Here is a 26,217-nt window from a genome sequence, read left to right on the forward strand (position 1 = left end):
TCTGCAAGGCTCGTAGGCTCAGGGAAAGAGATCGCATGAGGCGACCAATGTGGTTCTCTGCAGAATTGTAAAAAAGAGGGTGCGTGTGCCTCCGTGTTCTGGTTACGGGACAGTTGAGAAATCAGATGTGATCTACTGCCTCTATATCGACACTAATAACTTCTATATTTCGTTCTCTTGTCGTCTACCTTCTCTTATTGTTCAGTGTCTTTACACGCGCCTTTGGTTGGTCCGTTTTCCCAATAATGTCATACTACCGTGTCCAGACCATGATACTGCAGAGCGATGCCATTTTAAAAACAATCTTTGAGCATCCTCGACACTCCAGGGGTTACACACACTTCCGTTCTTTCCACCCTTGGAATATGTCAGGACACAATCAGTGTGTGCCACCTTGTGATGAAGACAAGAAGACTAGTCTTGATTCAACAGAATCTCGCGGTTGCGTATATGTAAAATTGACTGACTTTGAAGTCGGGTGTCGCTCTTCTGTAATCCTCAAAGAGCAGGTTAAGCCTTGCAATTGGTCAGAATTTTGTATCCGATACCAATCAAAAAGCTACATTCGTGCCTTCAATTTTGCGATGACATATTCCAGGGGTGCAGAGAGCGTAAGTGAGCGTAGCCCCTTGAGTGTCGAGGATGCCCTTTAGTGACACAGATATCTTTGGAAAACGACCTCACATGACCTCGCAGGGCGTAGCTAGCCTTGGTTCGGAATGGATTCATTTAGGAGCGGTTCTAGGACGGGGACTTGGTAGGGGATGATGGGGTGCAACAAGCAGTGCTATTAGTTTTGTTTTTGTTTTAAAAAATGGTGAATTCATATGCGTATCAGCGTTTTGGCAGCTACAGGCCTGCCTTGGCCGTTGTGTGGATACAACACCATATACAAACAAACAAACCTGCGATGTTGGGTAATTCATTATACAATATATGTAAGCTTAATCGCACTGTACTTGAAAACAGTGCGCACCAAGATTTGCAAGAACAGCTCGAAGCTAAAAAAAAAAGATGTGTACTCGATTTATGGTATTGCCACCTCCCTTTCAAACATTTTTCTTATCTCCCTGATAAAAGTGGATTAAGCGATTCGTATTGAATTCGTTAGATCAACAATACAAGACTTTCATGTCGGGTAGCACAGTTACGTAAGTACGCTGCGCTGTTAGTGCGCCATCCCTGTGGTGGCCGAGTAAATCACCGACTCAGATAAACCTTTGTACTTTCCTGCTGGGTAAACTATCGATGTTTTGTAAGAAATCACACCCCGGTGGATCTTAGTTAGGTTTTGAAACGAGAGCTCCCGGGATAAGGACGGACAACTAGCACATTCGGGGACCGTCGGCACTTTCCGTAAACGAAAAAATACGGAAAGTGCCGACGGCTCCCGATTGATACAGCTTATTACCAGATACTTTCAGCTGTTAAAGGAGACAAAAACTAAATCCTTGGAGGGTGAGAGGGTCTTACTTGAGTGACGTAAAAGACATCCCAGGAAGGCACCTGTACTATACTAAACTCCAACTTTCGTATAAAATGCAGAACAAATTAACTCCAGACTATTTAAATGATCTATAAATTACCGTCTACTGTTGCAGAAAATAATCGTTACACCCTTAGAAACAATAACGATTATAGAATTCTCCTTTCAGGCTTTCTCTAACAAATTCATCATTCATACCTTCAACTCTTCGCAGTTGGAATTCATTGAACCTATTGGATCATTGACTTCTCTACATTCTTTCAAAAACTCTTTAATTTCAGATGTACAATCTCCTCCACAAATCTACTTAGGTTTCGATGAACGTAAATTAAACATTTTGCATACAAAACTTAGACATTAGTGTAGTCCGCTTAAATATGATCCTTATAGAGTAAATCTTGTTGACAGTCCGGTTTGTTATTGTGGCCATCCCTTTGAAAATGGCTTTCACATTTTTTTGTGAGTGCTTCCTTTATATACAACGAAAGACACATCCTGCTCTAAAATTTGATACCTTGAATGTTGATTTCAATTAAGAATTACTTTTGTTTGGTAATACTCAACTTTCGGTAGAAATGAATACAAACATTTTTGAACATGTGCATTATTACATCAAATCCAGCAATAGGTTTTGATAACTTTAAAATACTTTCCTTATTTTAATTATAACTTATTCAAATGCGGATCCATTTCACAGTTCACACGATAAATATGTTTAAACCAAAAAAAAAATTTACTATTCGCATTTAGAAGCAGGGTAAGAACTACAGGAGCACATCCACTTCCGACACTGGATATTACAGTATTAGTGTAAGAATTATAATTAATTCCAATACTTTATTAAATGGCATCCATAAAATGTCATGAATCGGCAGACGTGAATACATTATAAAGCGAGAAATAGATCATTTTCAGTATATAGAGGTTCCCGACAAGTGGCGGTTATTGTTATCATGTTTATCTAACTCTCGTTAGTTAATTTTGAAAAGACTAGGGTTTACCGACTGTCTTGTTAAAATTTCGAAATGAACTCACGAGAGTTAGATAAACATAATAACGTACCACGACTCAGTGGGGGGTCCTTGTTCTCCCACAACATCGTATTTGAAAATAAAACATTACCGACCTCGATGTTTACAAGTCATCACACCGACTTTCAACCTTTTTCTATGTCTTTTTATCTACACTTTTATACGTAATTTATGGTTTCGTCTGTCTCTTTAGTTTCAGTTGGCAGCATCCCACCGTGGATTTCGATTATTATTCTCTTTATTTCCTCCTTTAAGAAGATTTTACATACAGAATAATGTAATTTGTTCCGGGCATTAGAATGATCGTTCGTTGCTATACCGTAGTGTTATAACACCTATTTACTTGTCACTACTGTCGATTTACGTAGGGACACCGAACATGTTACAAGTATATGTCCACCGGGAAGGTAGCTTGTCACTAGTAGAACTAGGTCACTATGACCTACTTTCTCAGAATTAGGTCAACGTTTTTTTTTTAGCTCGCTTAACATTACATAGAGGGATACCTAATTTGCTTTTTAAGGATACTTGTTAGTTTTCCTCCATTATATGATGCACGGTAATAATTCAGTGTCATACACCACCGTGATTAGAGTCTCAAATCCAACCCTTCAGTGCTCTCAGTAATATTATTATATAAAGAAATTGTATGTGAAAGGATACGCTACATTGAGAAACACGTATAACACATTTCAACATTGAATTCTTAGTGCGTATTTGGTAGTAGGCGCTTAGCAAAAGGAAAATTGGCAATGTAATATCCTGTTTGGTTAAAGGTAACAGTCCTGTCACAGACTAGCAAATTAATTAACGTTGTTATACGTAGCGATACATAATACAAATGAATTAATGTGACATTTTCAAATGCGTACGAGTTGAAGACATTTAATTTGAATTGAAAGAAAAAAAATGCAAACTGAACATTTCTAACGTCAATAAACTATTTAGATATTAATTAAATTAACACTGGCTATCATCGTTTGTACAGTATACGTATTAATTACAGGTAAGATTAATTACGTACTTACCTGTAACTGGAAGTTGTTTCTTCCCATACCTGTCACGTCGTACTAGATATGTCAGACAGTATGTGTCGCCCTGCAGTGTGCTGACCCTATAATATAACAACACAAGGGCATCACGTACATTGGTGGGGGATATGAGGTGTAGCTAATCTTACATGGTGAACGGCGAATGTTGTTACCGTGTAACTGATGATCAGCAGTAACTATACAAATAGAGTTGTGGTCATTTCTTATATCAGCCCGACACACAAACACGGACACAGACGTCGCGACGTCACTAGTGACCACAGAACGGTTCTAACCCTCAACGTAAACACATATCTTGGACGTTATAAAGGGTCAGTAATAACGACATTGGGCAATTTGTCCAACATGTCTATTGGAATAATTCGGGACATACGTCACGTCTCGCAGTCGGCCACACGACCATCATTCATATCCCTATTTAATACCTGTCACATGTCTCGTAAATAGTCGCACTTGTTCGAAATATAAGCTTTATGCTTAACACTTATCATCTGATACATGAAAATTGCAATATAGCGTGCCTGATACTTTTTATCAGACTAAAATTAAACGGCAAGGTCGGCTGGTCGGATGAGGCAGTGGATAGCTCACTCGCCTTTTATGACGACGGCCGGGGTTCGATTTCCCGACCGGACGTGAAAAGGTATCGGGTCTGTTGCGACACGATTTCTCATCCGTGATAGAAATCGTGCTAAAACTGCTGTATTCGCAACACGATTTCTCAACCCTGCACGATTTGTCGCCTGGGTGAGAAATCGTGAAAAACATATAGGCATGGGTGATACGTTTTCTCACCCGGCACGATTTCTCATCCCAGCTCTTTTTCTAACTCTGGAAATAACCGCGAAGAAGAGTTCCACTAAAGGGCTGTTCAGTTTTTCGATTTTGGTGTATGTTCCCTTAAGTAAAGGATCAAGACAAAATGCTGGCTTAATTAGTTTTACTACTCTTGTCGAGTGGTATCTTTCATTTGATGCTGCGCGTGAATATTTTTGTTTATTTGCTGAATTTTGTTTTCAGATACTTTAAAATGCATCGCGAAACGAAATTTACACGGAACTCTCAGTATAAAAGGATATTAACAAATATTTCATAATAGCGACAATGGTAAATAATAGTAATATGATATAGTATAACTTTATCGTACTCTTTACCTCAAATCTCTTTGTATTCTTAGAATTATAGTTAGTTATATATCGTTAGGAGTAACATACTGGTTTGCACGAGTTCGAGGTACGGACAGTGCACTTTCCACAAATTGTCTCCCTTTGTGATTGTTTTTCAGTGTTAGGTATTAAATGATATAAATATGAGCTAACATTCACATTAGTATGCTTGATATGTCACAATGACCAAAATCGACTTAAGGATCCCTGTCCCACTGCACTGTGGTTTTCCTATATAGGTATTAAATGATATAAATATGAAGTAACATAACTCCCCCTAACTTCCGTTAGGATATACATGAAGCACAGTTTGGCTACGCCTGTTGATCAGGTATCTCAGTCGGCTAGAGGAATAGTATACACATCTAAAGTTCTGGGTTCGAATCCCGGTCTAGCCCCGCTTAATTAATTTCATTTAGATTACTGTTCCTGATTTATATTATATTTTGTTTATTCATAGCTATTGTTTTTCATAAAAGTCCCACATGGTATGGTTTTCTGAATAGAAAACCATTAAACCACAATCTATCAAAGATATCGTCATGCTGGAAAAACAGTTTCCAATACTGGGGGGTATCTAATCCTTATAGCAGAACATTATACAACTGTATAACACCCATGAATCCCGACCTTAATAGCTATGTACATGTATATAAGTGGGTTTTTATATGTGTCACATTTTCTCAATATGTATGGAGTGTATCGACGCGTGGTGTCTACCAGTGTTTGTGTACGACACGCTATGATGTATGGAGGACCAGGCGTATTTCTTGCTTTGCTTCCTACATTTGTCAGGTGATTAACGCACGGAGTCTACAATGAAGCAGAACGTACCACGCCCAGGAAAATAGGTTGATGCCGGGAGGGGTGATGTCGCGGCTCAATTGTCACGATAGATAACACACTTTCTGATGGTATAAGAAAGTTCGTTTGTCGAATATGCAAGCACGGTAAATGATATATACATCGGATTTTGGTATGAATATTTTTTTATGTAAAATTCAAAGTCAAAAATTAAAAATGGATTCGCTAACAAAGAGGCCCAGAAGGCAGGTATCGTTCACCTGGATACTTGAGCGGTCAAAGTATTCCCAATAACATAATATTGAACATATTTTTCCCATTTTGAGCAAAACCGCTCAGCATCTAAGAAAACAACACAATTTATCATAAATAAAGTTGGTCCCTGGTTCCAAGGGAACTTCAAACCAAGTTCGTCGAAATAAATGACCTTGACCAACTTTTCTGGTCACATGGAAAAAATAAGCTGAAATTATTGACGTACCCTAGAAACTTAATGTAGGCAAATGTGATTCGTTTGAAAAAACGTGATCATGCTGCCAAGGTCATTTATTTCAACAAAACTGAATGGAGACAGCCATTCATGCCAGCGTGCTATAGACCAACTATCATTACCAAAGACCGCTAAACATTTCAGAAGTTTTTAAAAAATATATGTCATTCTGGTAGCCTTGGAAGAGTGTCAATGTCATTCAATTGAGGAAACAATGTGGTATTTCACCAAAGTTCCTATCCTCTCTGGTATTTGGAAGATTTTATAAATATATTATCATATACTAGCGTACGTTATATACTCGACTCTGACAGCTTGTCATTGTTTTATACTTCTTGGAAAATGTTTCGCCCGTTTTAAACATATTAGTCCTACGTGACCTTAACAGATGTAATTGATGTGAAAGATCTTTGTAACATTTCACTTCAGGTTGCTACTGGCAAAATATTATCCCAACATCCCACTGGTATTGTTCGAAAGATTAAAAAAACACCTTTTATCTATATCAAAGGTTATAATGACCTTTGAACCCTGCAAGCTCTCAATTTTGCCCTTTTCTTTCAATCGCTCTACATATTAACATACTAAACTAGCATGGCTTTACACCTCGGAACACTGATATCATTTGAAGTTTCTATAAGCATATTTGACCTCGGTGACAGCACAAGTTAGTCATTTAATTTACTTGAAGCAAGTTTAAAGCATTATATCCAATGTAGCTACTTGCAAAACATCATGACCCTAATACTTTGAGCGTGTTAGGAGAAGTCATTTCAGATGCTTAAAGGCACTTCGTGCCAGGTGCACTACCAATGTACGATGCAGAGGAACGTACCCTTATCAGTATATTCAAGTACCTTGACAACACAGTGAGGTTCCAATCAGCTCATCTTTGAACTAGCTTCTCCCCAGTTATGGATGTTACTAGACTGTCAACCCCGGCCTCCACAGTGATACATGTTAGGTTAGTCCGGAACTGACTGTCCTACACCACGCTGTTCAAATGATGAACTGTGATATATATACATGCACTCCACACTTACTGAGAAACCGCTTTTATACTGACTATACATCTCTCTATATATGTATAAAAAAACAAATCGTCCAAGACCCTGTCTCATCGTTCTCCGCTGTGATCATCGTTTCTATACAATTATACCCAATTATTCTTTACCGCTGGTCTCTCTTCCCAGATTCATTCCTAGGTACAATCTTAGAATGTCTCTACCATCAACAAAAACTTGAGGATACATGTTTACCACATTGCTACGTCTGTTAAGACGATTATACAGAATTTTAATCTTTTCGTACAGTTATCGCTGCTTTTCAGCTTCCGTATCCCAATAATTGTATTTCAAACTTCCTTCCCCTCGACATAGTCTAAGTCTACTTGCAAACCTTCGACAACCGTTTAGGACATAGACGAGCAAGTGTGAAGTTGTAAAGACATCAACACACAAACGAAGGATACATTGATAGAAACAGTTGACAAGGAAATACTGACGTATTTACACTAAGTAGTACGATCATATCTTCGCCCGCACGAGCTGAACCTACAAAAAACGCAAGTCTCTCGAAGGTGTAGGTACACCACACCGCTATATCAGTATTTTTTAACTACGCGTATACAGTACTTAGATAACAGTAGCCGGAAGTCATTCACAGATGGCCAAGAAACCCCATTTTCCCAATCATTACAGACTTGAGAGATAACGAGATATACTAAGACGTCTGTGTGATTTAACAATTACCACAGTTTTCCTTTATGATGCCCTAATGTATTTTAGGTCATAATGAGCTTATTTTCACAGTCTCATTTGACAATAACTAATTTAGTTCCTAGCAATAAATTTCCCAACTGTTGACCGACAACCTTTTTATCAGTAGCATGTCTATAACAACGAAGTTTCCTGTACTTTTGATTTCGTTTTTAGGGTACAGATGTCTTCTTGAAGCTCCTACCAAAGCGTTGTTACTGGATTTCTCTAAAATGAGTCATGCCGTCCATTCGATTCCCGTCCCCCCAGCGTGTAGTGTCTATCAATCTGTTCTGTTCCTCCACATTATAAGCATTGTCATTGAATTCCCGCCTCCCCAGCTTGTAATGGCTAACAATCGTTTCTGTTCCTCCTCATTATAAGCGTTGTCACTGAATTCCCGTCTCCCCGGCTTGTAATGTCTAACACTCTTTTCTGTTCCTCCAGATTATAAGCGTTGTCATAGAATTTCCGTCTCCCCAGCTTGTAATGTCTAACAATCGTTTCTGTCCCTCCACATTATAAGCGTTGTCATTGAATGCCCGTCTCCCCAGCTTGAAATGTCTAACACTCTTTTCTGTTCCTCCACATTATAAGCGTTGTCATTTAATGCCCGTCTCCCCAGCTTGTAATGTCTAACAATCTTTTCTGTTCCTCCACATTATAAGCGTTGTCATTGGATGCCCGTCACCCCAGCTTGTAATGTCTAACAATCGTTTCTGTTCCTCCACATTATAAGCGTTGTCATTGGATGCCCGTCACCCCAGCTTGTAATGTCTAACAATCGTTTCTGTCCCTCCACATTATAAACGTTGTCATTGGATGCCTGTCTCCCCAGCTTGTAATGTCTAACAATCGTTTCTGTCCCTCCACATTATAAACGTTGTCATTGGATGCCTGTCACCCCCGCTTGTAATGTCTAACAATCGTTTCTGTCCCTCCATATTATAAGCGTTGTCATTGGATGCCCGTCACCCCTAAGGGCACCACATGATTGTTTTTGACTTCAGTTTTATGTCTCAAGCGGCTGACAAAACTTGTTGTACCAAACTACCACACACCATAGACAACAGTCTTCTCCACGACTTCTAGTATTCAAAAGTTTTTATATCAGTCGATTGTATAAAACTGATCTGGCCCGTTTCAACGTACTCCTTCCCCTGCTATTTCTGGGGAAAGAATTGGCATACTTATATTCCACTTGATTATCGTACAAGGCGACTATTGTGTTTTTTGTGAAAATGTGGGTACACCTATCAGAACAACTTTAGTTTGCTAACCACCCTTTCTTTTTGCAATGTCTCCCAAAGCACCTCTGCTTGCCCAAATCCACTATGTCCAAGTTTTATTTATGAGTTCAGTTTGGTGGCTGTTCAGAATGGCCCTTGAGTAAACCAATCTTCGTGACTTTATCAGTTGTTTTGCAGAGATAAAACAATAGGCCCATGATTGCTCACTTGAATACCTAAGCAATGATAGTTTACTATTCTGATTAGTATTATAATTATTTCCCCATTTCGAGAGATCTTCCTGTTAGTACCAAGAATGACAACACTCTTCCTTTGGTTGAGATACAATCAATAGTGATCTAGAGGAGTAGCTTTTTTGATTCCCTCATATCCTTATTTTTGAGCATAGCACCTCAGTCCACATTTTCTCTATACAACAACTGATCTCAAGGTCACAAAGTCCAGTTTCCACATCAAATTTGGTAGAGAAGGACATGGGTGGGACCAGTCCTCTGAAAAAACATAATCCTTAATTAAGAGGAGTTATCTGATCTTTTTTACTATGATTTTCATTGTAATTTGTACAATTAACCTTTTTTTTAAAATTCCATTCCATGATTCTAATCATGCTTAGTTTGATTTCCTGTATTAGTTATTATGGAACATGTTAGGTCTGTTTCCCTGTCACAAACCATACTCCATTCAGGCTTTCACCAATAAGCCTGATACTAATGAGATATTAACTCAAAAACCAACAGTAAAAGACAACGTCACTAAATAACATATACATGTACATCAATTTAATAGTGAAAGACAATAAATTAGGCGGACGGCTCCTGTCATCTCTTGCCCTTGCGCTTGTTTTTCCTGTCCCTTTTCGTGGTCTCCTGGGGGTGGGGCGTCCAATTTAATTGCATGGCCCTCTTTCTTGATGTGGTCAAACATTTTGTTCCTTGTAGGAAAGACACTGCTACATATGTTGCACTTAAAAATCTGAAAAAAGGCAAGTGACAGTAATCAGAGTTGAATTAGTGCACCGGGTATATTGTGATTTATTGGGAAAGTAACAATTCTAAAATACACATATTAGTTTCTGATAAACAGAAATCCTTAAGATGCTGTAAGATGATGGTGATGTCCAATCTCTGGTAAGAGATACATCAATTGTGAAACATGACTCTATAGTTTAATTTGCATCAATGAAGCATACTTGGCATACTACAGTTCCCTTAGTATTTCTCATTTCTTTACGAAGACTTGTTATGTAGCAAAATTAATCAACAGCTTTTGACTCATGGTGCAGTACATTATAAAGGAAGACAATTACAACATTAACTCACCTGGGTAGGTTTTTCTTGTCGAGTGTTTCCAGAATGTTTATCACTGAAAGAAACAGAAAATTATCATACATTAATTTTCTTTTTTTCTTAATATGTTGCATACAGAAAATTATCATACATTAATTTTCTTTTTTTCTTAATATGTTGCATCATCTTTAGAAAATCTATAAATCTGCTCAATGGGAAACAGAAGGAACATGAGTAGAATGTTACATGTTTTTGACAAGACTGGGACATTATACAATTCAATTTAAAATAGAAAACATACCAGAGTCATTCACTTTCAGTACCTTTGTATGCATCTCTTCGACTTCCACAACCTAGCACAATTACATTCAATGCAATGTAAATCTTAATAAACTGATAACAAATTCTTTTCTGAAGCGATGTCATTTATATAAGATTCTATACCCAGCAAGGCCTATTACTGGGAACAAAAATACTTTAAGATATTTTCAAAACGACTTGATGATTAGATACATTTCCCTAACACCCTATATATCTATTTGACCGAATACTAGGGTAAAACTGACATTTGAGAGTTGTGTGTGGCAGCGAGATCATCAGATTCCTTTCCATCGTTCTCTACTGACGGCTGCTCCGATTCTCCATCTTCACCATTACAGCTAGAAAACATGACATGGACAACATCACTTGGGGAATATGCCTGGAAAATGTTATAGATACGTTAAACTTATAATTTGGTAGCTATAAGTTTTGGTAAAAAATTAAATGAGAGATATTTGATTTACAACGTCCTTTTACGAAGAGATTTCTTTAACTTTGTAGCCCCCTGAGCCTGTAGCTCCCACTTGCAAGCTCTCAATTTTGACCTTTTATTTCAATCGGTCTACATATTAACATACTTAACTAGCATGGCTTTACACCTCGGGACACTGATATCATTTGAAGTTTCTATAAGCATATTTGACCTCGGTGACAGTACAAGTTAGTCATTTAATTTACTTGAAGCAAGTTTAAAGCATTATATCCAATGTAGCTACTTGCAAAACATCATGACCCTAATACTTTCAGCGTGTTAGAAGAAGTCGTTTCAGATGCTTAAAGGCACTTCGTGACAGGTGCACTTCCAATGTACGATGCAGAGGAACGTACCCTTATCAGTATATTCAAGTACCTTGACAACACAGTGAGGTTCCAATCAGCTCATCTTTGAACTAGCTTCTCCCCAGTTATGGATGTTACTAGACTGTCAACACCGGCCTCCACAGTGATACATGTTAGGTTAGTCCGGAACTGACTGTCCTACACCACGCTGTTCAAATGATGAACTGTGATATATATACATGCACTTCACACTTACTGAGAAACCGCTTTTATACTGAGTTATACATCTCTCTATATATGTATAAAAAAAACAAATCGTCCAAGACCCTGTCTCATCGTTCTCCGCTGTGATCAGCGTTTCTATACAATTATAACCACTTATTTTTTAGCGCTCGTCTCTCTTCCCAGATTCATTCCTAGGTACAATCTTAGAATGTCTCTACCATCAACAAAAACTTGAGGATACATGGTTACCACATTGCTACGTCTGTTAAGACGATTATACAGAATTTTAATCTTTTCGTGCAGTTATCGCTGCTTTTCAGTTTCCGTATCCCCATAATTGTATTTCAAACTTCCTTCCCCCCGACATAGTCTAAGTCTACTTGCAAACCTTCGACAACCGTTTAGGATATAGACGGGCAAGTGTGAAGTTGTAAAGACATCAACACGCAAACGAAGGATACATTGATAGAAACAGTTGACAAGGAAATACTGACGTATTTACACTAAGTAGTACGATCATATCTTCGCCCGGACATCCAGACTTTTCCGCACGAGCTGAACCTACAAAAAACTCTCGAATGTGTAGGTACTTCACACCGCTATATCAGTATTTTTTAACTACGCGTATACAGTACTTAGATAACAGTAGCCGGAAGTCATTCACAGATGGCCAAGGAACCCCATTTTCCCAATCATTAGAGACTTGAGAAATAAGGAGAAATACTAAGACGTCTGTATGATTTAACAATATATTAATTGTGTAATGCTAACTACAGATTCGCGGGTCACTTGCTAACAACAGTTTTCCTTTAGGATGCCCTAATGTATTTTAGGTCATAATGAGCTAATTTTCACTGTCTCATTTGACAATAACTTATTTAGTTCCTAACAATAAATTTCCAAACTGTAGACCGACAACCTTCTTATCAGCAGTATGTCTATAACAACGAAGTTTCCTGTACTTTTGATTTCGTTTTTAGGGTACAGATGTTTTCTTGAAGCTCCTACCCAAGCGTTGTTACTGGATTTCTCTAAAATGAGTCATGCCGTCCATTCGATTCCCGTCTCCCCAGCTTGTAATGCCTAACAATCTGTTCTGTTCCTCCACATTATAAGCGTTGTCATTGGATGCCTGTCGCCCCAGCTTGTAATGCCTAACAATCCTTTCTGTTCCTCCACATTATAAGCGTTGTCATTGGATGCCTGTCACCCCAGCTTGTAATGCCTAACAATCTTTTCTGTTCCTCCACATTATAAGCGTTGTCATTAGATGCCCGTCACCCAGGAATGTTATGACTAACAATCTTTTCTGATCCTCCACATTATAAGCGTTGTCATTGAATTCCCGTCTCCCCAGCTTGTAATGTCTAACAATCGTTTCTGTTCCTCCACATTATAAGCGTTGTCATTGGATGCCTGTCACCCCAGCTTGTAATGTCTAACGATCGTTTCTGTCTCTCCACATTATAAACGTTGTCATTGAATGCCCGTCTCCCCAGCTTGTAATGTCTAACAATCTGTTCTGTTCCTCCACATTATAAGCGTTGTCGTGAATGCCTGTCACACCTAAGGGCACCAATTGATTGTTTTTGACTCCAGTTTTATGTCTCAATCGGCTGACAAAACTTGTTGTACCAAACTACCACACACCATTGGACAACGGTCTTCTCCACGACTTCTAGTATTCAAAAGATTATTAATCAGTCGATTGTATAAAACTGATCTGGCCCATTTCAAAGTACTCCTTCCCCTGCTATTTCTGGGGAAAGAATTGGCATACTTTACGCCACTTGATTATCGTACAAGGCGACTAATGTGTGGGCCATTGTATAGATGTGGGTACACCTATCAGAACAACTTTAGTTTGGTAACCACCCTTTCTTTTTGCAATGTCTCCCAAAGCACCTCTGCTTGCCCAAATCCACTATGTCCAAGTTTTATTTATGAGTTCAGTTTGGTGGCTCTTCAGAATGGCCCGTGATTAAACCAATCTTCGTGACTTTATCAGTTGCTTTGCAGAGATAAAACAATAGGCCCATGATTGCTCACCTGAATACTTAAGCAATGATAGAAAACTATTCTGATTAGTATTATAATTATTTCCCCATTTCCAGATCTTCCCGTCAGTACCAAGAACGACAACACTCCTCCTTTGATTGATATACAACCAATAGGTCTAGAGGAGTAGCTTTTAAAGACTTCTTTCCCTTATTTCCGTATTTTTGAGCATAGCTCCTAAGCCCACTTTTTCTTTATACAACAACTGATCTTAAGGTCACAAGGTCAAGTTTTCACAGCAAATTTTGTAGAGAAGGACACAGGTGGGACCAGTCCTCTGAAAAAACATAATCCTTAATTTAGAGGAGTTATCTGATCTTGGTTACTATGATTTTCATTGTAATTTGTACATTTTTTTTTTTAATTCACTTTCATGATTCCTAGTTTGATTTCCTGTATTTGTTATTATGGAACATGTTAGGTCTGTTTCCCTGTCACAAACCATACACCATTCAGGCTTTCACCAATAAGCCTGATACTAATGAGATATTAACTCAAAAACCAACAGTAAAAGACAACGTCACTAAATAATATATACATGTACATCAATTTAATAGTGAAAGACAATAAATTAGGCGGACGGCTCCTGTCATCTCTTGCCCTTGCGCTTGTTTTTCCTGTCCCTCGTCGTGGTCTCCTGGGGTGGGGCGTCCAATTTAATTGCATGGCCCTCTTTCTTGATGTGGTCAAACATTTTGTTCCTTGTAGGAAAGACACTGCTACATATGTTGCACTTGAAAATCTGAAAAAAGGCAAGTGTCAGTAATCAGAGTTTAACACTGGTGAATTAGTGCACCGGGTGTATTGTGATTTATTGGGAAAGTAACAATTCTAAAATACACATATTAGTTCCTGATCAACAGAAATCCTTAAGATGATGTAAGATGATGTCAAATCTCTGGTAAGAGATACATCAATTGTGAAATATGACTATTATTTAATTTGCATCAATGAAGCATACTTGGCATACTACAGTTCCCTTAGTATTTCTCATTTCATTAAGAAGACTTGTTATGTAGCAAAATTAATCGACAGCTTTTATCTTGTGGTACAGTACATATTAAAGGGAGACAATCACATTTTTAAAACATTAACTCACCTGTGTAGGTTTTTCTTGTCGAGTGTTTCCAGAATGTTTATCACTGAAAGAAATGGAAAATTATCAAATATTAACTTTTCTTTTTTTCTTAATATTTTGCATCATCTTTAAAACATCTATAAATCTGCTCAATGCGAAACAGAAGGAATATGAGTAAAATGTTGCATGTTTTTGACAAGACTGGGATATTCTACAATTCTCTTTACAATAGAAAACCTGTAAGAGTCATTCACTTTCAGTACCTTTGTATATATATACATCTCTTTGACTTCCGCAACCTTACACAATTACATATTATGTAATGCAGATCTTAACTAAATGATAAAAATGTCCTCCCTGAAGAGATGTCACTTATAAAAGATTCCGTACTTGGGACCAACAATACTTCTTAAATATTTTCAAAATGACTTGATGATTAGAAACATCCCTCTAACCCCCTATATATATATCTATCTAACAGGAAACTAGGGTAAAACTGACCTTTGAGAGTTGTGTGTGGCAGCAAGGTCATCAGATTCCTTTTCATCGTTCTCTACCGACGGCTGTTCTGATTCTCCATCTACACCACCATTACAACTAGAAAACATGACATCGACAACATGATTCCAGGAATTTGTCTGGAAAAAAGTTCTAGATACTTCAAACATATCATTTGGTAGCTATAAGTTTTGACAAAAAATAAATGAGAGATATTTCCTTTTACAATGAGATTTGCAGCTTTGTAGCCACCAGAGCCTGTAGCTCCCACTTAACTATAACCCCAATATATACCTTGTCTCCCCAGCAAGGCCAGTCGCCTTGTCAGCCTCCTGGTCAGTTTTGTCAGTGGTACCATCTTGTAAACTCTTGTTTGTCTGTAACAGAGCACCACAACATTATGTCTTACTAAATTAATAAAACACCTGGTATAACCATAATAATAATTTATAATAAAGCATATACTATATATTATATATCAAAGTATTGCTTTATACACAAACAATGTAGGTATTGCAACACTTTGATATGTTTATTGTTTTATTTATCAAGTAAAACTTTGATATCACATAATTATAACATAGTGATATAAAACGAAATTTACTGTAGTACAATAAAACATGTTTTTGTAAATTTGTGTTAAAAGTCACCCAGAGTTGTGTCCCTTAGCATTTCAAAGCCTGGTTTAGGAGTGAAGAATAAACCAGTAGATGTCTCATCTGCCACAGCCTTAAGATTTTTTATTTTTTTTCCCAGTTCACCAAAGAAGACAAGGTAAATACGAAGTCACTGAAGATTCTACAGGAATGGATTTTCATTGACTGAATGTTTAACTTCAAGGCTAGTTATTGATCATTTTAAAACAAAAATAAAATGTAAATTGATGTGTCCCTACTCCTGCTGGCAGAATAATTAAGCAGGTCATTAAAATAATAGGCATGTGCAGAACATTTTATGAAAATCTAAGTATTTCTTAAAGGTTTACCGCAAAGAAATTATAAGAATTTTTTTTACAAGGTCCAAGTCCACTGGTGGCCATGTTGATTTTCAAATTTGATTCAAAATCTCACATCAACAGGTAATCAATATGATAAGTATGTGTAGAAAGTTTCACGAAAATTCCTGCAAAATTCTTGTTTATAAACCTTTTGTGTTGACACCACTATTGCAGATAAAGTGATTTCTATAGTTCACCTTTTCTTCGTAGCCAAATTGAAATAATGTGGCTTAGCACATTTTCGTTTTTTCTACAGAAACCGAAGTGGATCCAGCAATAGACACCACCAGGTTGTTGTCTTACCTGAGTTTCTTCTGTCTTTACACTTTCATCATCTTCTTGTTCATTGCCTTTCTTTTTCCATTTTTTCTTTGTTTTTTCTTTTCTGTTACAAAGAAATAAAGTACTTTACCATCAGAAAATCGTCCAGTAGTATTATAGAATGAGTGACTGAATTATCAATGTAAATGTGTAACAATTTAAGTTTGCAGACCTTGTGTCCTGTGTATCGGCCTCAGCCTCCTCACACACTAATCCATTGACTGCCTTGGAGAGTTCGTCATCCTCGTCATCCTCCTCCTCCTCTTCCTCAAATGTGGCACGCTTCTGTTGTTTCCTCTTCTTCTTCTGTTTTTTTGACAATCTGATAAAAAACCCAAGTATAGCTTAAAAGTAATTAAATACCATAAGCCTTCCATTGATTGTTACAACTTATATTATTGGAAACTACTACCCTGATTGAACAGTGGTATTCAAAATTAATTTCTAGACCTGATCTCATATGAATGCTGTGCCCCTAATGAAATGTCAGTATACAAAAACTCTAAGGACAGGTAAATAGTAATCCCAAAGACATCTAAATAGTCTCTTATAAAGGGCTTTAACCTTTTTTTCAAATTACTGTGCATTTTTATTTGTCGTAGAAACCTTCTTGGTAGATTTACAGGCAGAGTAAATGACATTTAATATCTGACTTGGACAAGGGTTAGATACAGCACACAGCTGAAGCCGTCTCACATGAGGAAGTTTCTGTCTGACAGCTAACACAGCACATGACCTAAGAGAAGGATGGGAACTTTTTCTATCACCAAAGGGCCAGGAAAACACCAGCAATACACAGGAACAGGAAAAAATAACAAGGGTACCGCAGGGCACAACAATATGGGCCTGTCCCATGCCAATCTGACATACTTTAAATATTTCTGATGCAATATTGTATCTAAAGGTATGAAAACATGGAAATGCAAGGAGAAAAAACAACATTTGTACTGTATTACTCATAAAGTTGTAAACTATTCCTGAAATGCTGTGAATGGAGAAAACATACTGTATTGACATACTGACCAACTTCAGCTAAAGAAATACATATATTTCATGTAGCCTTCATGATCTTTATAAAATTGATTTGTAATTGCCCCCCTTTATATATATTTCAAACCATCTATTCTTCTTACACCATTAAAACCAAAGATATTATCAATTTTTTTTTTTTATTGATTACTGGTAGATTTTACCATTAAACAAAGTGTAAATATCAACCAAGATTCATCAGAACCCGGTCATATTTGACCAAGTTATTGTGCAGAAACTGTCAACAAATGAAAGCACAGTATGCTAATTAATTTGGTGCAGATTTAGCTAATTTTGAAACTCGGCGTCAGTCTTCGTATAAATTACCTGAATACCAAAAGCAAGTTTCATCAAAATCAAACCACATTTAAGCAAATTATTTTAGGAAACTTAAGTTTTGGAAATTGACCAATCAGAGCACAGTATGTTTATTAATTATTATCAATTGTTTTTGCTGAAGTTGGAACTTAGCCTCAATATTCATATAACGTACATGTATACCAATTTTTATCAAATTCCAATGATATTTAAGCAAGTTATATCTTGATGAAACCAAATCGTGGACAAACGGATGTTTAACAAACTACACAGGGACAAAACAATTACAAAGATACAATAATAGCACAAAGAGACAAACTTCAAACTTATTGTTCCCTTCTGTAGTACTGATAGGGGACTTACAATCATATTTGAATAAGCTTAAATCTGATTGTTTAAAAGCAGTTTGTGTGGTTTAAATCCTTCAAAAGAAATTGTTTTATAATTAACATGAAGCTATGTAACAAACAAATGTCTTAAGTCCTCTAGCGTTATAAACATATTTAAGTTTAAAATCTACCAATATTAAGTAACTATCTGCCTGATTCTTAAACTTAAATCAAGCTGGAATCAATGGCCAATTTTTCTCGTCTCTTTACAATGACGTGTGTACATGTAATTTCGTCGTTTTGTCCATGTTACTTGTAACTGTATATGAAGTTTGAAGGAGACTGAAAATGTTTGACCTCTGACCCCTGTTTAGGAGAGGTCACGTTACACCATCACATGTCTCAGTGTCTAGCCAGAGTGACAGGCTACAAGTACCTCTCCATGGCTACCGTAAATATCCACAAACCATCAGGTCAATGTATACCCCTCACTGGCAAGTATACAGCTACTACAAGGTGTCTATAGAACTTCATCTAATACATGATGTTATAGCGTATTTCTCCCCTCCTTTGTAAATATCTTTGAGTGTAATGGGCAACACATACTCTTACTGAACAACATGAAGTATTTGTGGGTACTTATTCTTGTGGTTTGAATCTATTAAGGTTTTTTGGTGGTTAAGGCACAAACTTTGGTGGATATCAAGCATAAAAAAAATAGTTAAGTAAATAAACAAAATTTGCTGTATTTATACATGTGGTTTTAGCAACCACAAACAAACATGAATATCTATACACAACATATGTTTGGTTTTGTACAGTGTTGCAAATTTTCATAATTTATTGAATTATATCTGTGTGAAGTTTGATGGTGTTTCAAAATTCCAAAAGAATACGGTTACTCTATGACATGGTTAACAATATAAAGTATACATTTTCTACTCCATTGTTAGAAATGTTACCGTTACCAGACATAAACTTGGAAAGTTATTTGAGATAAATGTCTGTATTTGTTTATCCAGAAATTAAGTATGGCAATAAACGGCAACAGAAACAACCTTCAGACCCATTATTAAAGGGCTTCTCTTCTCCATCCAATATTTTTTCATACAGCACTTTTATGTCATCAAATACGGTAAATGCAATTTGGGGGAGACACTGCAGCATCAGTTGTTAAATGCCTACAATAGGACACAATGATTTTGTCAGGAAGCGTATATAAGGGGCTAACAATGACCATGACACTTCACACCTTGTAGCCAGCACCAGAAACAGGCAACGAAAGTAACAGGGAATTTTATCATCATCTCCCTGCTAAATTGAATCTGTGTGAAAAACCTTTAACACTAGACTTTGTATTGGAGTGTGTTTTTACTACATCACTAAAGTGTCTACCGGGACTTAATGTGTACGGAGACAATGCTGTGGTCAGCGGTGTTTGTGTGTGTCCTTGGGCCAGTGTCGGTACTGACCAGTCCCACCACCATACCGGCCGCTACCAGCCCCCCAGCTGCGAACAACACTACCAAGCCCCAAGCTGCGAACAACACGACTAGCGCCCCAGCCGCGAACAACCCTGCTATCCCCCCAGGTGCGAACCACCCCACTGCCCCCACGGTGGCTCTACCCCCGGGAGAACTGGAGATAATACTAGACACTCTACTGACCCAGGTAGACAGACAGAACACCTGGCTGGAGACGCTTCAAAGCGATGTATACGGCCTTGGTGATTCTGTCGAAATGCACTCACTTGACCTACAGGAGCTTAGGCAGAAAGTCCACAGGATTCACATGGAAGACAACAAATTGCCAAATCACAACCACGAGGAACGCATTGATTCGGAAGAATCGGTGATGGATACGTTATCGCAGGACAAGTCCTGGGACAAAGACAGAAGCAAATTGTCCGAGGATTCCTCTTATGAAATGTACGACAACGAGGATTTAGAACTTTTCATGAACAAGGAGAAGGAGTTTGTAGAGAAATACCATACAAATGGCAACAACCGAGGCAGGAATGCGAGGAGGGGAGGTTATACAGACAGGACTGTTCGCAATCGCAGGAAAAGAGATACAAATGTTAACAACACAGTGCCTGGTAGTAAGGAAGAGGAAGCTAACCAAGGTCCTGATGGAGTCGGAAGCAATGAAGGTCAAGAAGATCCTAATGAAGGTCATGAAAATATTGATGAAAAAGACGCAGGTCATGAAACTGGTGAAGGTAACCCTGAGGAAATTCATGACAACACCGATGTAAACGGTGAAAAAGACAATGCAAATTAACGTTTTATATCTTGTGTACGTACATGTACCAGCATAATATATTTCAGTTTATAATCTATACTTAAATTATGACAGTATTTAAATTGCTGAGGAGAACATACATCTTCCTTTATCAGAAATAACATCTGATTATAATGGTGAGTGTTAAACTGTTAACAACTATTTCTTTATAAATGTGTCTTTTTCTGTTTGAATTATTGAAAAAAAGTAAATTATAAATGTTCAAGATAATGATTGAAATGCAATTCTTCCAATTTTCAAAAATTAAAAATTCCCATCTGTGGATAAGTCTTTTAATTGTTGTTGTTTCTTGACAGAACTAAAATCATTTTACACTTAAGGATATTTGAAGAACATGAAATGCATTAGAACTAGTTTGCACTAAGATATTGTAGAACATGAACTACATTTCAATTTGATTGCACTGAAATAATGTTAACATGAATTGCATTACAATTAATTAGATTGTGGAGAACTGTAGCACATGAACTGCTTTACAAGGACTGATCTGTAGTACTGCTTTACAAGGACTGATCTGTAGTACATGTATTACATTAGAATCTGTTGCAGTGAGAGATCTTTAGAACACAAATTGTGTAAGGGGGCAAACAGCATTTGATAGAAACAATTACGCTGTAGGCAGACAATCGGACTCGATTTGTTTTTGAGTTTTCCCAATTTTAATCATGTATACTAATCATGGCTATCATAAATCACCATCACACAATTTCACTGTGATATATTTTGCTTCCCCGATAAAATATAGACATCCTTGAAACTGCTCTATTGGGAGAACTAACCTTTTACGCAATGAATTTCAGTCCCTAAAACTGGTGTCTGCTCACATTTAATAAGCTGACGTTGTTTGTTGAAGAGAGCAAAAGTTTTCTCTTTCATTGGAAATATTATTGATATTAATCTTATAAACCTTGATCAGACTTACATTCCACTGCGTCATAGTTACAACCCATTTTTACCTATCACTGCCTCACAGTCCATATCTTAGCATGTTAGTGGTAAATGTGAAAATGAGTTGCTTTGAATCCGAGTAAAATGAGAGGTCTAACAAGGTTAGTCAAGCAAGAACAAATGATAATTTTTTAATTGTTACACAAAATGATTTCGATAGAGAACACCGTTTATAAACATCCATATATATATCCAGCAATGTATATCTTCCATTTTCTAAACAAAATGTCACTTCACTCTCTACACAGACAAATAAGTGATACAGATGTACATACAATTTTATACATGTACCAAACAAAATAAATGTATTTAAACACCAAAATGTTTAATCTATAACAATAGGAGGAGGACCTTAATCCTGACACAATGAGAAAACCTGTGTTTCTGGACACGAATGTGAAGGACATCATTTCTTTAACCAGTCAAAGTTTTGTTGTATTAACTTGCAACTAAAACAAATCATTTTGTCAACAGAAATACACTTAATTGTGTGCGGTTAAAGTTGAAAAAGATTGTTTTCTGTGGACAAAAAATTCTGTACTTCAGTCAATGTCTAATGTTTCAAAGTTTAGGGGACCACTGGGAAAAATTCAAAACAATTAGACTTTGACTCACGAATATTAGCTGTAACGCCTTTGTAATCCTGTAGATACTGTGATTCCTAAGTGATGTAACACAAGGTAAGAAATTTAATTTGAAAACTATAAATATTTGATAATTTAATGCAACAAGAAAAATATATTTCATGGATTTATACATTGCACTTGCAGTTTGCTTGTTTAGGTGTTAAAATGGCCCTGTGACATTTCAATGTTCTTGTACAGGTAACTGTTTTACTTCAATTTATTAGTTGCAATTTTCTGGTCTGTTTCATCGAGTCATGTATACAGTAAATGCACCTTAAGGTAACTTTTGATCTAACTTAATACCGCTGTGTATACAAGACAACCTTCAAAGAGAGTTTGTCGTTTCACATATTTACTGGAAATTGAACCGATCATTGCAATATGAGAAAGATGAATTAAGTTGTTCCTTCAGCAATCTTGATTTTTATGATCACTCTCAAAACAAGAGGCCCATGGGCCTTAACGGTCACCTGAGTCCTACAATATTTATTTTTGTTGTTGAAATATGTACCAATTTGAGTAAAAAATAATATAATGTTAACTTAACTTTGTCAGGACCATGAGCTGATCATTCCTAGACCAATTTTAAGTGAGATCGGCCTATTAGAACTTAGTTGCAAAATAGCGGCCATGGCAGCCAAATTGTATTTCTGATTGACCCGAAAAATAACAACACTTTGTCAGGACCATCAGTCAATCATTCCTGCAAAGTTTCAGTTCAATCGGCCTAGCAGAACTTGACTTTAAGTTTGAAATAGGTTTTCAAAATGGCGGCCGTGGCGGCCATATTGGATTTCTGAACGACACGAAAAATAACAATAGTTTGTCAGGACCATGAGTTGATTATTCCTACAAACTTTCAGTTCAATCGGACCAGCAGAACTAGACTTTAAGTTTGAAATAGGTTTTCAAAATGGCGGCCGTGGTGGCCATATTGGATTTCTGATCGACCCGGAAAATAACAACACTTTGTCAGGACCATGAGGCGATCATTACTACCAACTTTCAGTTCAATCTGTCCAGCAGAACTTGACTTTAATTTTGAAATAGGTTTTCAAAATGGCGGCCGTGGTGGCCATATTGGATTTCTGATTGACCTGAAAAATAACAACACTTTGTCAGGACCATGAGGCGATCATTACTACCAACTTTCAGTTCAATCTGTCCAGCAGATTTTGACTTTAAGTTTGAAATTGGTTTTCAAAATGGCGGCCGTGGCGGCCATATTGGATTTCTGATCGACCTGAAAAATAACAACACTTTGTCAGGACCATCAGTCAATCATTCCTGCAAAGTTTCAGTTCAATCGGCCTAGCAGAACTTGACTTTAAGTTTGAAATAGGTTTTCAAAATGGCGGCCGGGGCGGCCATATTGGATTTCTGAACGACACGAAAAATTAACAATACTTTGTCAGGACCATGAGTTGATTATTCCTACAAACTTTCAGTTCAATCGGACCAGCAGAACTAGACTTTAAGTTTGAAATAGGTTTTCAAAATGGCGGCCGGGGCGGCCATATTGGATTTCTGAACGACACGAAAAATTAACAATACTTTGTCAGGACCATGAGTTGATTATTCCTACAAACTTTCAGTTCAATCGGACCAGCAGAACTAGACTTTAAGTTTGAAATAGGTTTTCAAAATGGCGGCCGTGGTGGCCATATAGCAATAGGTCACTTGAGCTAAAGCTCAGGTGACCTAATAAAACCTGTAAAACTGAGGATCAAAGGGAACCTACCTATCAAATTTATCAAGATCCCTCAAGTTTTTCCTGAGAAATAGCACAAACAAACCTTCAAAGTCACCTGTCGGCCATAATGTTTATCCAATCAGTCTCAAAAGTAAACATGCACAATAAAGAACCATGGGGAACCTACATAATTAACCAATCTGAGAAAAATCCTTTTAGTACTTCCTGAAAAACAGCAGTAACAAACCTTAACTGTCAAAATCCAAGATGGTCACCTGTCGGCCATTGTGTTTATCTGATCAGTCTCAAAAGAAAACATCTACAACTACAGACCAAGGGAAACCTTCATATCAAATTTGAGAAGCATTCTTCAAGTACTTCTTAAGAAATAGTGATAACAAACCTTCACTATCAAAATCCAAGATGGCTGCCTGTTGGCCATTTTGTTTATCCGATCAGTCTGAAAAGTAAATATCCATAACTAGGGACCAAGGAAAACCTTCCAATCAACGTATCCCTCAAGCACTTCCTGAGAAATAGCGATAACAAGTATTGTTTAAGGACGGATCACAGATGGGCCACGGACGAAGGGTGATTTGAATAGCCCACCATCAGATGATGGTGGGCTAAAATTGGGCACTTTGCAATAAGATGTATCGAGAAATCAAGTTTTTGAAGTTTGATTTATGGAAGTTTGACTACTTCACGTAGTATTGGTGGTAAACATATTTGATACCTAAACCATGTTAATGACTATCCAAGTATAGGTGAAACTGTAAGTTAGTGAAGTGTGATGTTAACTCAACAGCAGCTCTGCTACTGAAAATGTCTGGATAATTCTGTCTACAAATTTTTGGAAATATTTCATTTATATGATCTTCCAATTTTGAAACACACTTCGATACATATTTTGATACCAGCATGCATAATAATGCATAAGCTTTGCAAGAGGAACAATGGACCTGTAATTCTCATCTATTATTCAATACTGTTAACATATCTTCCTTCTGTGCATGACCTTCATGTTTTTCTTTTGTGATTTAACATCCTCACAACAGCCAGGGTCATATGAGGATGGAACCTTCAAAATGGGTCCAAATCTATCTACACACACTTTGATCCTTCAAAGTGGGTCCAAATCTATCTATACACACTTTAATCCTTTAAAGTGGGTCCATATCTATCTACACACACTTTAATCCTTCAAAGTGGGTCCAAATCTATCTACACACACTTTAATCCTGCTAATATAGCAATAAGACCTTTATTGGAAGATTTTAACTTATTTCACTCATGGGACTTTCGAAGTTGGTCAAGGTCATTATTTGAAAAAAACAAATCTGTTATCCCATCAGGACACAGGTTTAATTGATGCAGCCACTCTGGGCCTCAATGAAAGTCATTTTGTATTTAATTTGTTGAAGTTTGATCAGACATACCCTTTTCCATCAAAGAAGAACAAGGTTATTTATTCATAAAAACTTAGAAGACCTTCACATCAATAAGCTACAGGAAAAATATCAACAAGCCACAGGCCTTATATCAATACTTTGGTACTCACTTTTGTTTGGTTTCCTCCTCCTCTTCCCGAGGCTCTGTACCCAGGTCATCTCCGAGGTCAAGCCCCTCCAAAACCTCTGCCAGCTCGCTATCCTCTTCTTGCATCTGTTGTCGTAAAAATGCTACATTTTCTTTGTGTTTCTTGGACCGCTCATGATTTGAAAATCTGAAAATGAAATGAAGAAATTGTTATGGACCACTGAATAGGCTAATCAAAGAGAAAAAAGTTAAGATATTGTAATTAGATTATTAACATATTTTCTACAGGCAATTCTGTTATAAAGTTAACTCACGCTTTATCACTCTTGAACGCCTTGTTACAGGCTACACAGAAGAAGTCATCATAGTATTCCTCTTCTTCTTCTTCCTCCTCCTCATTCCTCTGATCCCCTTCTTCACTCCCGTCTTCTAAAATCACAAGTACATGTCATTAAAGGGGCATAACGGTGAAGTAACTTTATTTTTTGGCTTTTTTTCAAATACTACATAAACATATCAAGTGAGACTCCTTATGGAAAATAACGATCGGCTGAAATAGATTCATAAAAATGATTAAATCTAAGAAAATCATCGGTATTTCTACCTGTCTGACCAACATTTTGTTCAGGGATTTCCCTCTACTAGCGCATGCGCATAGCACTCCATTTCTTTGTAAACAAAATGACTCGTCGTGTGAAGTAAGCCAAAGAAAAGTGTTGTACCGTGTCAGCTACGAAACGAAAAGTTGCCAAATGGTCAAAAGATAGCGCAAGGAGTACGTTACGGAATCATTATTGCAGGTGGGCAGTATTCAAAGGAGAAAATAACTGC

The 26,217-nt window shown here is 37.2% G+C and overlaps 2 protein-coding genes across 3 annotated transcripts in view; both read right to left on the reverse strand.

The window, feature by feature from the left end:
* The window catches only part of LOC110442364, an 87,313-nt gene extending 80,340 nt beyond the window's left edge, over positions 1-6,973 (reverse strand). The window contains exons 1-2 of one of the 2 annotated variants that reach the window (XM_021485930.1): positions 6,887-6,973; positions 3,546-3,631 (exon numbers count right to left, since the gene is read on the reverse strand). In XM_021485930.1, the coding sequence (XP_021341605.1) occupies positions 3,546-3,572 (27 nt within the window). In that variant the 5' untranslated portion in view covers positions 3,573-3,631; positions 6,887-6,973. Of the gene's footprint in view, positions 1-3,545; positions 3,912-6,886 lie in introns of those variants that run through there. The other variant, XM_021485929.1, reaches the window with a different exon arrangement.
* Positions 6,974-9,798: 2,825 nt separating this feature from the next.
* The window catches only part of LOC110442350 (dnaJ homolog subfamily C member 21-like), a 27,640-nt gene continuing 11,221 nt past the window's right edge, over positions 9,799-26,217 (reverse strand). The window contains exons 10-21 of the mRNA XM_021485909.1: positions 25,701-25,815; positions 25,409-25,573; positions 16,773-16,922; positions 16,583-16,664; positions 15,577-15,659; positions 15,286-15,381; positions 14,806-14,848; positions 14,307-14,448; positions 13,163-13,214; positions 10,889-10,981; positions 10,356-10,398; positions 9,799-10,008 (exon numbers count right to left, since the gene is read on the reverse strand). Coding sequence (XP_021341584.1) covers positions 9,811-10,008; positions 10,356-10,398; positions 10,889-10,981; positions 13,163-13,214; positions 14,307-14,448; positions 14,806-14,848; positions 15,286-15,381; positions 15,577-15,659; positions 16,583-16,664; positions 16,773-16,922; positions 25,409-25,573; positions 25,701-25,815 — 1,262 coding nt within the window. The 3' untranslated portion in view covers positions 9,799-9,810. The remainder of the gene's footprint in view (positions 10,009-10,355; positions 10,399-10,888; positions 10,982-13,162; positions 13,215-14,306; positions 14,449-14,805; positions 14,849-15,285; positions 15,382-15,576; positions 15,660-16,582; positions 16,665-16,772; positions 16,923-25,408; positions 25,574-25,700; positions 25,816-26,217) is intronic.

This window comes from Mizuhopecten yessoensis, unplaced genomic scaffold (assembly GCF_002113885.1).
Source record: "Mizuhopecten yessoensis strain PY_sf001 unplaced genomic scaffold, ASM211388v2 scaffold716253, whole genome shotgun sequence".
NCBI lineage: Eukaryota > Metazoa > Mollusca > Bivalvia > Pectinida > Pectinidae > Mizuhopecten > Mizuhopecten yessoensis.